The 14,961-nt window shown below is 41.2% G+C and overlaps 1 protein-coding gene across 4 annotated transcripts in view; it reads right to left on the reverse strand.

Moving 5' to 3' along the window:
- The window catches only part of ipo4 (importin 4), a 39,124-nt gene that overhangs the window by 3,754 nt on the left and 20,409 nt on the right, over positions 1–14,961 (reverse strand). For all 4 annotated transcript variants that reach the window (XM_077735833.1, XM_077735831.1, XM_077735832.1 and 1 more), the window contains 10 exons: positions 12,844–12,957; positions 12,649–12,772; positions 12,444–12,555; positions 12,215–12,366; positions 12,067–12,144; positions 9,800–9,857; positions 9,615–9,720; positions 8,042–8,235; positions 7,910–7,954; positions 5,334–5,459 (listed from right to left, as the gene is read on the reverse strand). In XM_077735833.1, coding sequence (XP_077591959.1) covers positions 5,334–5,459; positions 7,910–7,954; positions 8,042–8,235; positions 9,615–9,720; positions 9,800–9,857; positions 12,067–12,144; positions 12,215–12,366; positions 12,444–12,555; positions 12,649–12,772; positions 12,844–12,957 — 1,109 coding nt within the window. The remainder of the gene's footprint in view (positions 1–5,333; positions 5,460–7,909; positions 7,955–8,041; positions 8,236–9,614; positions 9,721–9,799; positions 9,858–12,066; positions 12,145–12,214; positions 12,367–12,443; positions 12,556–12,648; positions 12,773–12,843; positions 12,958–14,961) is intronic.

Genomic DNA, 14,961 nt, shown 5'->3' on the forward strand with positions numbered 1-14,961 from the left:
ATGCTCTCTCCTGAGTTAGCCTAAACAACGGGAAGGTCACTCCTCTCTCCAGGTGGACTTCGCACAACATTCTTCACACCACTCCCTACGGAAGATCCGATTGACATTCAATTGTTTTGAGGAACATCGAGAAACATTGACTTATGACAGTGTTGTCCAAACCGCTCCCATGGGAAGATACGGCAGACCTTGATTTGTTTAGAGAACTGATTGTTCTTATATCTAATGTAATAAAACAGCAAGAGAGGCGTCCAACGCCAGAATGATCCGAGACGAAGGCACGTCAGGTCGGATTCTCTCTTGCAAGACACCGGTTATGAGCCTGATGTCTGTTTTATTTGTGCGTGCATTTGGGAATGCCTATTGGTGAATCTATCAACGAGCCTACACTTATGAGAACATCATTTTTTCAGTGCATGGCAGAGCTTGCTTGCTAAAACGAGAGGAGTATACTACAAAAATATTTTTCCATTTCCTGTTTTTTTTCCAGAGGGTTGGAACAAATTAATTTAATAAGGGGAAACGTTGATTTGAGATAAGAGTAAATCAACGTATGAGCTCAGTCCCAGAAGCTTGTATCTCATTGTACCACTGTATTAAAATAACAAGGAAATGCTGCAACTCCTGTCACTTTCTAGAGCCATCATGCAAACCATATTCAATACGCTTTCAAAACTTTACAGCCAGTTTGCAGACTCATCAGCCTCTGCGCCCGCGAATGCACCATTAGGAGCATCACATGGCCACATGGCACCATTGTATGTGACAAGAGAGAGTGAGTGAGTGCCTTACAAAAGTATTCGCTCCCCTGGAACTTTTTAAACTTTTGCCACATTTCAGTCTCAAACATAAATATATTAAAGAAAAACGTTTTGTTAAGAATCAACAAGTGGGACAAACATGAAGTGGAACGAAATTCATATTTTAAACGTTGTTTAACAAATTAAAAAAAAATAGTGGGCCAAGTAATGTTGGCAAATATTGCATTACCAAATTGGCCCAGATATAAGACGATGTTTTGCATTGAAATAAGATTGAAAAAGTGTTGTCTGAAATTCAGGTCTAAACATTGTACCCATTCAAAACACTAAATATCGCCAGATGTCTTTAAAGCGAATGCTGAACACATAGATGGTTAATACAGTTAATATATCACATTTGATTCATTTACATTTCAGAAATCCGCTGAATGGGCGCAACAATGGTCGTGCGAGCATGAGGCTATCACTAGTATGCATATTAGCATATTTTTTAAAAAGGCAACAGGAACAAAACTGATTTTGATTGTGTTTTATTGACGTAATTTGTTTTCGCGGAAATATAAGTCAAAGCATTCAAATTTCATCATACGCAGCTGGGTATGATGACAATTAGGCTTTTGTCAAGCCAATGATGATGACAATGCCTATGTCTGATTTTTTTTTAACATGTACAAATCCGTCAGAGTACTCCTATTCTGCAACAGACATAAAGACTAGTGGGTGAGGTCAACAGTTCTGGGTTCCACCCTCAGGGTCCAGTGATTCCAGCTTTGACGAAAGCTCAAAGGGATCGACAATCCATTCCAAATCATGTAAATCATCATCAATGTAAATTGTGCGATTCTGCTTGCCATTCTTTGTATGGAAATGTTTACCATCAGACATCCATCACTCCCCCAAAGTCATTCGCAACGGCTCCTGGCTGTTCTTTCGTGTTCGATCCATGGCTTGAGTCCATCTTCCAAGCTTTCACACCCAAATCCTGTTGTCGTTCACGTGAGGCCTTTCCTCTGTGTAGCTATATGGGTGTTGTTTCTTTGAATATTGAGTTTTTTTAAGGGTTAAATGTGATACAAGCATAGGGAAATCACTGGCTTTTTGAACTAATTTGAAACCATGCATTCACCAATTGATTGGGCACAACGTCCATTTGAGAGAAAATGTTATAATTTTAAGTGGGCCCTATGGCCTGAAAATACAGTACCTAAACCAGGGATCTCAAATCCGTCCTGGGGTGGAATGGGTGCAAATTTTAATTCAAACCGAATAAGAGGGAACCTTTTGCAAGTGTAATCAGTTCACTGCAGTCAGGTGCTCCTTATTTTAGGAGATCCCTTGTTGGTTCAACTGTTGGCCCTGTGCCAGTTGGACAGTTAATTCAGCATCAAAGAATGGTTAAAATATTTGGGGTTCTAAATATCTTCTTGGTCAGCTGTGATGCACACAGTCATGCATCACACAGTGCTTTTGTTAACGTTAACCTCCATTTATTTATCCTAGCAAGCCACTGTCAGCTTCAATTTTCTAAGCACACAATTTTTTTCATTTTGGCTTAGCTTTTCTATGCTAGTCAATTGTTCCGTTGCAGTGACATATTTTCCCTCACTTGACTTTAGAGCAGGGTTGGGCAAACTATTCCTCAAAGGTCCGTTTGGTCCCCCGGACGTTGTGGCGCCCGGACGGTTGGGCGCCCGGACGGTTGGGCGCCCGGACGGTTGGGCGCCCGGACGGTTGGTCGCCCGGACGTTTGGTCGCCCGGACGTTTGGTCGCCCGGACGTTTGGTCGCCCGGACGTTTGGTCGCCCGGACGTTTGGTCGCCCGGACGTTTGGTCGCCCGGACGTTTGGTCGCCCGGACGTTTGGTCGCCCGGACGTTTGGTCGCCCGGACGTTTGGTCGCCCGGACGTTTGGTCGCCCGGACGTTTGGTCGCCCGGACGTTTGGTCGCCCGGACGTTTGGTCGCCCGGACGTTTGGTCGCCCGGACGTTTGGTCGCCCGGACGTTTGGTCGCCCGGACGTTTGGTCGCCCGGCCGTTTGGTCGCCCGGCCGTTTGGTCGCCCGGCCGTTTGGTCGCCCGGCCGTTTGGTCGCCCGGCCGTTTGGTCGCCCGGCCGTTTGGTCGCCCGGCCGTTTGGTCGCCCGGCCGTTTGGTCGCCCGGCCGTTTGGTCGCCCGGACGTTTGGTCGCCCGGACGTTTGGTCGCCCGGACGTTTGGTCGCCCGGACGTTTGGTCGCCCGGACGTTTGGTCGCCCGGACGTTTGGTCGCCCGGACGTTTGGTCGCCCGGACGTTTGGTCGCCCGGACGTTTGGTCGCCCGGACGTTTGGTCGCCCGGACGTTTGGTCGCCCGGACGTTTGGTCGCCCGGACGTTTGGTCGCCCGGACGATTGGTCGCCCGGACGATTGGTCGCCCGGACGATTGGTCGCCCGGAAGTTTGGTCGCCCGGAAGTTTGGTCGCCCGGAAGTTTGGTCGCCCGGAAGTTTGGTCACCCGGACGTTTGGTCACCCGGACGTTTGGTCACCCGGACGTTTGGTCACCCGGACGTTTGGTCACCCGGACGTTTGGTCACCCGGACGTTTGGTCACCCGGACGTTTGGTCACCCGGACGTTTGGTCACCCGGACGTTTGGTCACCCGGACGTTTGGTCACCGGGACGTTTCGTCGCCGGTCTTTTGGTCGCCAGTTGTTTGGTCCTTGGTCGCCAGTCAAATGGTGACAGAGTATACTGATGAAAACAGCCCTAAAAAATATATTCATGAGTTTAATATCCAAGTGCTGTTTAATATCTAAGTACTGTTAAAACCAGCTCTTCAATTTATATTCATGAGAGAGTTTAATATGTAAGTACTGTTGAAACCAGCTCTCAAAATTATAATCATGAGAGTTTAATATCTAAGTACTGTTGAAACTAGCTCTGAAAATGATATTCATGAGTTTATTATCTAAATATCTAATATCAAAATATCAATAAGAGCACTCGTTTAACACACCGGCTGCTGACATTGACTGTCACCAAGTACTGGTTTCAACAGTACTTAGATATTAAACTCTCTCATGAATATATTTTTGAGAGCTGTTTTCAACAGTAAATTCTCTGTCACCATTTGACTGGCAATCCAACGGGAACCAAACGTCTAGCGACCAATCGTCCGACGACCAAACGGCCGGCGACCAAAAGACTGGTCGACCAAACGTCCGGTGACCAAATGTCCGAGTACCACTCGCGTCTGGCCAGTCAGAGCTCGTTTAACTATGGTAAGATGTAACGTCCTGAGCGAGTAATGACTGGCATAAGTGAGTTTTTTTCCGTTTTATGCAAGATATGTTTTTTTTCTGTTGAATTTTATTCATAGATGTCAAAATACATTTTGTTTAGCGTTTTACCTCCATCTTTTCTCTATTTTGAAATAAATGACCGTATCCGCCGAATGATGTCATCGCGTAGTCAACTTGCAGTTTCGTGCATGTCGTGTTTTTATGCCAATATAAGCTTGATTCATCATTTTTTGTCCGACAAAAGTGGCTTATATGCAAGTAAAAACGGTACAATCAAAGTAAACGTCAAAATGTACAGACTTGTTTAAAAGTAGCGTGGTCAGAAATAAATATAGGAATTAACAATAAATACAGCGGCCCGATAGCTGAGTGGTTACCGCGTCGGGCTCACAATGGGGGACCTGGGTTCAAATCCAGGTCGGTCCATCTGTATGAAGGTTTCATGTTCTCCTGTGTGGGTTTTATTTGGGTTCTCCCATTTTCCGCCCACATTCCAAAGACATGCAAGGGATGCTGATTGGAAACTCTTAATTACCCCCAGGTATGAGTGTGAGCGTGAATGTTTGTTGGTCTCCTTATGCCCTGCAATTGGCTGGACACCAAATCCGGGTGTCCCCCGTCTCGGGCCCGAAGTCAGCTGGGATAGCCTCCAGTACCCCCTGCAACCCCAGTGAGGATAAAATGACTCAGAAAATGAGATAATACACTGCAGTAGAACAGGTGCTCAAAAACATTGAATAAAATAACTCAGATCAAAGAATTCAAATCAACAATCTTTTCCGAATCCTTTTTATACTGGTTATATAACACACTAGGGTAACATACGCCAGCATAACATACGCTAGCGTAACATACGCTAGCGTAACATACGCTAGCGTAACATACGCTAGCGTAACATACGCTAGCGTAACATACGCTAGCGTAACATACGCTAGCGTAACATACGCTAGCGTGACATACGCTAGCGTGACATACGCTAGCGTGACATACGCTAGCGTGACATACGCTAGCGTGACATACGCTAGCGTGACATACGCTAGCGTGACCTACGCTAGCGTGACCTACGCTAGCGTGACCTACGCTAGCGTGACCTACGCTAGCGTGACCTACGCTAGCGTGACCTACGCTAGCGTGACCTACGCTAGCGTGACCTACGCTAGCGTGACATACGCTAGCGTAACATACGAAAAATAGAAGCTATACCAGCAACTAAGATGGCGCCCTTTCAGGCAGCGCGTCCTAAGTATGAAAATATGGTCCACTTTGCCTTTTTTGTCAGCAAGTGCAAACTCACAGATTTGTTGAGGATGAGAGGCAGCAGTTCATTGAGGAAAGGCGCAAATTTGTCCGCAGGAACAGAAGCGGCTAGGAGGGGAATCCCTTCACCCGCGTATTCTTGGAGGATGGCATCATACTCCGCCTGTAACAAAACACAACACTTAAACTGTCCAGTCCAAATTAAAATCAATTTGTGTGATTGGCCAAAGGGATGACTATTTGTCAATAAGCCTGCTAACAGATAAAATATTGAGTATATGCAGTAAGGTTTTAAAAAAAGGAGAAAATAACGATGGCCCTGTCTGGTCTCAGCTACTGTAGGCATGTCATTTACTTTTGCTCAAACCACACCAATCACGTGTGCCAGTTGTCAATCACATTACTGCTATGTGATACTGTGCAGATTCGATTTTATTTACCACAAGGAGAAGAGCCCAGTGTTGGGTAGAGCTTGGGAATAGTGCTTGTTCGAGTGTGTGTGTGTGTGTGTGTGGGGTCATTTTATTACTGCTTTTGGGGACGGAAACTGTGAAATTAAACAGTAAGCGGCTTCGCCCAAAAGTACATGGAGGTCAAATTGGCAGTTCAGTTAGAGTTGAAACAGGTTTGGTTTTATTTTATTTTAACGATTTTCTTTGCTGTTAAGAGACCAATTTTCTTGTAACTCTGGATTAACCCTTATGACGGGAACTTACAAATGTGTCGAATCCGTTGTGAATCTGACAATATTTTGAAAACTCACATTTTTTGATTTTCGATAATTATCAGGGTTACTTTGACACAAAACCTAGCCTATGACAGTCAAATATTTTAAGTATAACTGAATTTTCCTGAAAATCGGTACTGCCGTTTCAGAGTCCATAAGGATTGAACACACGCACAGACCGATACAAACGTACACAGGCAAAGATGCATTTATATAGTAGTTTAATAGTTTAGATTTTTCCCATGTAAACACAGCTGTGCATGTTTGAACTGTGCGCGCTAGAATCCAATTCAACCTTGTGGTAGTGTGCTATTAGTAAATATGTTCATGGGTTTGTGTTAGTGGATGTGTGTTCATGTTTATGGGCTATCTATATGCTGCATCTCGGTAGCTTTCTCTTCTTCTCATGCATTTCAATATGGGTAGATTTTGTAAATATATCCTTGTTAATTATTTTGTAAAATGCACTCTAAGCCGGAAGAATTCGGCAACACAATTGCATTGTGAATCATCCGAGCTATAAGGTCTGACTAATGTATCGTCTTGTGCGACTTCAGCGGGTCATTCAATTCGGAATCGATTGTCTAGGTACTCTTTATTGCTTTAACATTTTTTTTTTCATTTTTTCTACAAGGGAAGTATTATAAATGCTGACTAAAACACCAGTCTTTTGTTTGGAAACAAATCCTATAATTTCTGGCGTTTTTCTAAACTAAAGGAAGCAGGCGTGCACGGCACGGTCTTGTGAATATGGCTCCTCGGAATAAGAGCAAAATGGATAGCAATGTTGATGAAACTTTTAAGAAATCCAGACACTCGCAGAACTGTATTGCTTCCTAATCGACGATATATCCCATGTTGACGCCGTCCCCAAAAAGGACCGACATTTGCACATTGCAGAATATGCATGTGCAACTACACCGTGACACGTGACTGAATTACTGTCTGTAAAACACTCATTGAACGACCAAAACACAACGATAAACTTATTTTCGTTATGCTGTAATTTTTAGTTTCCAAAAAAAACCCCAATATTTCAAATAGTCTAAAAACATGAAAATGACAGTTTGATTTAAATTGTCCTATGCTTATTTTTTTATTTTTTTTAACATTTTATATCGATTTTGCGTGAATCCCAATTCCCTCCGTAAATGGGACAAGGGTACTCCTGAAATGGCGTCGACGTAGGTTGGCAGGTCTGATTAACCCCCAGAACAGAAAACGAGCACACAGCGTTGTAGATACAAGGTCGAAAAACAACGAAGGCTAATAGGTGCAGCAATGTTGATAAATTGGCCGGAATTCATCCAAATGGGTGGGTTATAATTATGGTGTGATTGGTTTGGAGACTGCCATTTTGGTGTGGCGACCCTGATGTGCAGCGTGGCATTGGCTATTGATCCACATATAAGAGCACTCACTGGATTATATGGCTCACTGTCGTCTTCTGAAACATTTGAAGGCTTTTAGGGGCGCCTTAGTGCGGACAATATGGTAATTGAAAATAAAAATCTTGGTCTTCCCTGTGTCTTTAAATAGATTGCATTCTAATGTGTCGCCCACATTGTCTATGGCTAAAACTAGCTCTCCATGTAAGTACAATTTGATAAACATCTAGCATCTTATATTCTATTCAGAGATTCGTAAAACAAAAATAACATTGTCATTTGCAGTGCTATAAAATTGTAATGCCTGTGCAATGTCTCCAAGCCAAACATCTAACCAAATTGAGTCAAATTCAAATGCATTTCTACATCACATCAGGAATAGACTTATTGAGCAACTACCTTGAGAACTGTTATCTGATCAGGCATATTCTGATGAGGGTAAGAACGTAACCTGAACATTTCCAAACAAAATATAATAGCAGTAGTACTTGTGCTAACCTGTTGGTCATCATCGTCACCATCATCACAGTCCTGACATTCAGTCTGCAAGAAAAATAAAGTATTGCAGTGCAACAACTTAAGCGGCAAGACTATAAGACAATTTTATTAGTCAGTCATTCTTTCTTTCACCTTTTTCTTTAAAACATCACGGATGGTGTTACTGATCTCCTTCAGCCGAGTGGGAACCTTGAAAACATCCTCCTTGCAGGACTTAATGACAGTGTTCATAGTTTCCAGGATCCCCATCACAACCTGGCGTTCTGGCTCAATGCGCACTGTCTCCAGAAAGCTGGGAAGTACCACATCCAGCATCTTCAGTAGGGCTACCAAGAGAGAAAGATAATACTTTTAGCCAAGGAAAGGCAAATATCTTAGTGTAACACATTTCGGTATGTCGGGGTGCTCGTAGGTCGAGGTACCACTGTACTTGAGTGTTATTAAAAATTATTAGTATTTACACTCGAAAAGAGAAAAACGTATTTCATTGTTTCATTGACTGCAAGATTCATTAATGAATTTCCAAAACTCATTTATGCTTCTTCGTCTTACTTCAGAAACGACATTTCTTCTTTCCCCTGGGGATTGGGCTGAATGGTCCAGCCATTAACATTGTTGGTTTGGAACAAAACTTTAGATGTTTACTGTTGCGTAGTTTAATGGGCTTTTCGATTAAATAATTTTATTTTTAAGCAAGATCTAACGTGATGTGGTAGAGTGGTTAGTGAATCGGCCTCATGGTTCTGGGGTCGAGGTTCCTCACGGTGTGTTTTCATGTTCTGCCTGGGCTTGCGTGGGATTTCTGCAGGTAGGAGTGTGAATGTTCCATGTTGTATGTTCCAGCATCATCACACTTTGTCCAATGCAGATTTGTGACTCATCACTGGAGATAATCCACTGTCCATGATAGCCTGCCTGAAGGTTTTCCTCTTTTCTTTTTAAGTGTCAATGATGGTTTACATTTAGCTTTCTTGTATAAAAATCTCAATTCCTTTAGCCGGTTTTGCACATTTCTGTCACATACACTGTCTCCAGCTTCCTCACAGGTCCTATTTTTTCTTGTGCATTTTCTGTTTTCAAGGCATATGGCCTTGATTGTCATGACGCTTAGATGTTTTCCTTGGTCTAACCTGTACGCTTGACATTAAGAACATGGTGTTTGTACTTACCCACAACAGCCCACATCTTTAGCAATAATATGTGGAGTTGCATTCTTCAATAAGATTGATAATCCTATTTATGGTCTCAAGAGACATCTCTCCTGTTGCAGCCATGATTCTAGGAAAGCCACTTAGTTGATCGAGCAGTCCTCCAAGGTGTGATAACCGCACTTCTTAACTTCTGACTAATGATCAGATCTAATCTAAGGCAGGTGTCCAATTAAAGAAAAGAAACTTAACGGGTTGCGTCCTCATTTTCTACTCAAAATGGAGTGCTTCGAATATTTTTTCCCCCTCAGAATTGAATGACTCCATATTTATTTCCCTGCACTCGGTCTATAAAAGTAAAATTTACTGAACATAGAATTATTTTTTTTCATTTATTTTAGTGTTCCTGAATAATGAGATGTTGGACTTTGGAATGACCTTAGAATTGTATTTTGTTTGTGATCTGAGATTCGTTGTTTTTCCTACAGAATAAAATGTCTGGGCGAGTTTTCACCCAAGACTGATGATTCCACACTTTTTGCGAGGGGTAGCAATACCTTGGTGATTAAAATCAGTGGGATTTTCAGTCCAAACTCTATGCTGCGCACGACAGAATTGACCCATAGCTTCGAAAGCGGCCCTTCGAACATCCTCATGGGGATACTGGATAAGGAGAAAGCAAAAAGAATGATTAACAAAAGGTGAGGCACCCTATGGAAGTAAAACAAGGAGAATAACTTACATCTCTCATCTTGAAGACCTGCTTAAAGCTAGAATCCAAAAAGGGCTGGAAGACAGCACTGTTGTAAAAAAGAAAAAAAAAAAGAACGGAATGGAAAAACAGCACATGCCACTTCAATGGAAAACATGTGTACAGCCGTATGATAAAGTTTGGGCACCCCTGATCATTTTCAATATTTTCCTTTATAAATCATTGGTTGTTAGAATCAGCAATTTCATTCACGCATATAAGCACTACCCTTAAAATGGCTTTAAACTTGTTCAATTTTACAATTTCTCGAATTTACCTCCAAAAATGTGTTATTATGAAGGGAAAACCTCAAGAAAAATTATTACCTGTGGTATTTTTGAGATACTGTGTATAAAATGCATATGATTCTGGTCAATATCATAAGTTAATATGCCTGTCTTTGTAAATGCAAAATATCCAATTATTCAATTTGAGAAAAAAAAATACAGTGGGGCAATTAAGTGTTTAGTCAACCACCAATTTTGTAAGTTATCCTACTTGAAAAGATTAGAGAGGCCTGTAATTGTCAACATGGGTAAACTTCAACCATGAGAGACTGAATGTGGAAAAGAAACAAGACAACATTGCTTTTTGAATTTATTTGCAAATCATGGTGGAAAATAAGTATTTATTCAATACCAAAAGTTATCTCAATACTTTAAGTACCCTTTGTTGGCAATAACGAAGGCCAAACATTTTCTGTAACTCTTCACGGGCTTTTCACACAATGTTGCTGGCATTTTGGCCAATTTCTCCATATAGATTTCCTCCAGAACAGGGATGCTTTGGGGCTTTTATTGGGCAACACGGGCTTTCAACTCTCTCCACAGATTTTCTATGGGTTTGAGATCTGGAGACTGGCGAGGCCACACTAGGACCTTGAAATGCTTCTTACAAAGCCACTCCTTGGTTGCTCTGGCTGTGTTTGGGATCATTGTCATGCTGAAAGCCACGTCTCATCTTCAATGTCGTTGCTGATGGAAGAGGATTTTCACTCAAAATCTCACTATACATGGTGGACACGTCTGTCAGTGCAGGATTTAAGTCCCTGGTGGTGCATTGTGTTACTGATAACCTTTGTTACTGTGGTCCCAGCTCTCTGGAGGTCATTCACTATGTCCCCCTGTGTGGTTCTGGGAATTTTGCTCACTGTTCTTGTTATCATTTTGACGCCCGGAAGAAGAAGTGATGCTTCAGACCATTCATTCCATCTATTATTATGGGGAAATTGAGATCCCTCCCCCGAGATAAGATAAGATAAGATAAGATGGAAGAGATGTCAGCGCTTACCAGGCCATAAATGGAGTATTGGGAGTGTTGTACTCTGTTACTGTTGATTCTTCAGCTCCAGACTACTGAGGGAGTGTGCAGATAAGCTTGGAAGAGTAATTCTGCATATTTTCAACCTCAGTCTCAGTCTGCAGAAGGTTCCCACCTTGTGGAATACTTCATGTCTGTGGTTTCAGTTTTATCTAACTCTACAAAATATTTTTTCTTGTGTCTGTCTGTTCTTGCTACTGCAAACTAGATGGCGCTGCCCGAGTGGCAGCCGGTAGCGGTTGCTCTGTCCGCTCTTGCTCGTTTTGAAAATGAGTGATTCATTTTTGTTTTACTATTGTCCTCAAGCTTATGCATAAATGTTCTGCTCTATTTTCAGTCAACATATTAACTCTCCTGAAACTCGTTATCGGATGACCTAGGAATTTATGATCTACTTTTGCTTCCCGGTGAGTACTTTTCCAATATGTGCGCTTCCATAGCTTGACTCAGGAGGAAGAGATAACACTTCTCATTAGCATAACAACAATATAATTGCTGGGCAGCCCAAAGCTCGGGGGAGGTCAGAATATACAATGGGTTATTGTTCATGTTTCTTTTGTACTTAACTTAACATTCTATTTATTGTTATATCACGGTTTTATTGTTGTATAATTTTAAAGCATTAAAAAGAAAACTGAACTTTGGCTATTTCAGCCTCTATTTTTTTCTCTACAACATTTAAGCAGACCTACCGTATTTATTGTGTGCATGCTTTAAGCACTGTACTGTAGTTTAAAATGTACAGCTACATTTTATTTGTTTGTAATGCTATTGAAGTTTTTGAGGTAATTTTTCGCTGTATTTTTATTGTTCAACTATTATCATAAAGACATTTGGCAATAAAAATTCCCTTTTACTTATTCGGTACTGGTCATTAATACTTACTTAGAGAATATTTTAGGGAATTTTCCACAGAAAGTTTTAATTATTTTAAATACCCAGTGTTGTAGGCAATCTCCCCCAGTGCTTCGCATGCATCCTCCTTCTCTTCAATGTAGGCATTCTCCACACTGAACCTAATTTAGGGGGATAAGAAATGAAATAAACATTCCTTTATTAAATAAAATTGAGGTATTATGTTTGTACCCTGCAACATCGTGGACATCCGACTCAGGCTCGTCATCCAAAGATTCATCAGAATCATTTGCCCCTTTTTCATCATCATCGTCGTCATCGTCATCATCATCATCATCATCGTCATCCAGCAAGACAAATGCCTTGTCCTCCTTGATGTGTTCCTGTGAAAAGAGGAATATCAACTACTCGTTTCATACCATTAGGAGTGCAGCATAGATGACTTTAGAACGTTTCATACTGTGATGCCTTCATTGGATTTGAGGGCGTGTAGCATGACTCTAGTTATGGAAGTTAGGTGCGGAGTCAGGCATTCGGGGTTGACCGTGGAAACGGATGAGTACAGGCTGTACCTAATGGAGACAGAATATGCGTTACCATGAAGGGTCATTTGCTGTGATCCATACACAGTGAAGCCCTAACCAAACCAAGCATAAACAACATACGTGCAGCGTCTCAGGTCAGGGTCATCTATGGTGTCAGTGAGTTTGAGGCCCAATTGAACACACTCTGCAGCAAGTGGACTAAATACCTCTTTGCCAATGGTTCGAGCAAGCACAGAGAGTGTGTCTATAACAGAAAGATACTAAGCTAACAACATTATGGAAAACCCCTTAGTTATAGCATTTGAGTCTGCTTACCCAAAGACTGATTTTGCAGTGACCTCATTTCCTCACTGGTGGTCGTCAGAAAGCCTCTCAAGCTTTCAATGATTGGCGGAAAGTATGGAACCAGCGACTCTTTGGCAGCACTGGCTGATGAATGAAGACATGATATATCAAATGTTCAGCTGCACAATGGGATAGCAACACATTAGTCCCACTACCAAGCACACAAAAATACATTATGAATACTCACACAGAGACCTATTTATTGAAATGGTACAATAAAAACAACTCAAGAGTTTGCTTTTGAATATGTGAAACCAATGGCATAATGACTCAATGGAAAACAGTCTTCCTACTCATCTTGGAGTCAGTTGGAATACAAAACTGAGACTAGGTCAGAGGACTTCTGAAAAATAAAGTAATCAAAGAAATTTGAACTGCAAAAGCAAGTTTCCTCATAAACAATTAGTATCGTAAAAGGGAACAGTAAAGAGACCTGGAAAAATATTTTTAAAAAACTGGCAGGAAATACTTCAAAGCAAACAATCCATGATGCAAGGGAAACACCGGATTTACTTGCATAAAAGCCGCCGCCGCCGCGTATGAGCCACATCCTTAAAATAGTTTAATTTTGCAATTTCTCGTATATTCATGCAAGTCTTTGAAGAGAAAATCATTGTAGGTGGTATTTCTGACATACACTATGAATCGAAAGCACATTATTAGGGTTTAAATAATAAGTTAATTAATATGCCTGTCTTTGTGAATTCAAAATATCAAATTATTCAATTTGAAAAAATAAATAAGTCTATTTTGATGAAAACCTGATGCTTTTTAATGAATTACAATTTTCTTGCCAGAAGGTCAAGATGCAGTGGCAGTCAAATTGCTTCTAAAATCGAAATATCATATTACTGCAGTAGTTGTCACTTTCGAACAAGAAATAAAAATGTAAAAAAAAATTTAATCGAAGCGGAATTTTGTTTTATTTCATCACAAATGTACAATTTCCTTTCAAAAAGGAACTAACGCAAGCACAACTAGGAAGTGTGTCTATACCCGTATAGTGATCACATTACGGCAGGAGTTATTTTGTAAATCCACCCTATTAAATGACGGCCGCTGGCTGAAAATGAAATTTGTAAATGACGTGGAAAGATGTCCTACCTTACGACCAATAAACCACCTGGTGCGTTAAAGGGACATTATGTAAAAACAACAATTCATACATCACCTCGGCTTTAACAAATAAAAGATTGAGTTTCCACACTTAGAGAAGGTGAACTAATTATTAGGATCCAACATCTGTTTCTGGCCACCATAAAAAAATTCAACTCTCTACGATGCACGGTTTGGATTAACATAGCGAGAGAATCTAAGCACACACACACCCACGTCCCTCCAATCACAGTTTATAAGGATTATAGATTACATGCAATAGGTCATTATTTGCTGTGTTGACCCTTTTCAAGACCTGCTGCAATTCTTCCTGGCATGGTGTTGATCAACTTCTGAATCAAATCCTGACGGATGGCCGTCCATTCTTGCATACCGTATTTTCCCGCATAAAGGCCCCGCTCCCCTTAAAATTGTTGAATCCGGACTATCGTCTGCTGGATTGCACATTATTTGGGTCAATACTATAAGGAAGTAAATATGGCTGTCTTGGTAAATGCAAAATATCAAATTATTCAATTTGAAAAAAGAATTAAGTCTACCGTGACGACAATCTGATGCTTTTTAATGACAGAAATTGTCTTACAAGTTTAAGACATTGTGGTGGCCATATTGCTTATAGTCTCGAAATTTTGATTATTTCCATGGTTCATGTTACTGCAATAGTTGTCATTTTCAAAAAAGAAATTAAAAAACGGAATTTTGTTTTATGTCATAATCACAAATCCTGCAGCTAAAACTTTAAAATCATTTTTCTGTGTTCCGCAAGGGTGTTGCCTGCAAAGACAAATTCAAAAAAATATTCACATGCGGGAAGTGTGTCCATAGCAGTCTAATTTCTGAGTCTGTGGGTGCAATAATAGCATGAGAAACACATTACGCATGTATCAAGGCTGATATTTTAACGATAGACCACAAGAACTTCGATCAGCTTTAATAATTATTGGGATGTGCTGACATGTTAAACGCTACACA

Source organism: Stigmatopora nigra, chromosome 16 (assembly GCF_051989575.1).
Source record: "Stigmatopora nigra isolate UIUO_SnigA chromosome 16, RoL_Snig_1.1, whole genome shotgun sequence".
Taxonomy (NCBI): domain Eukaryota; kingdom Metazoa; phylum Chordata; class Actinopteri; order Syngnathiformes; family Syngnathidae; genus Stigmatopora; species Stigmatopora nigra.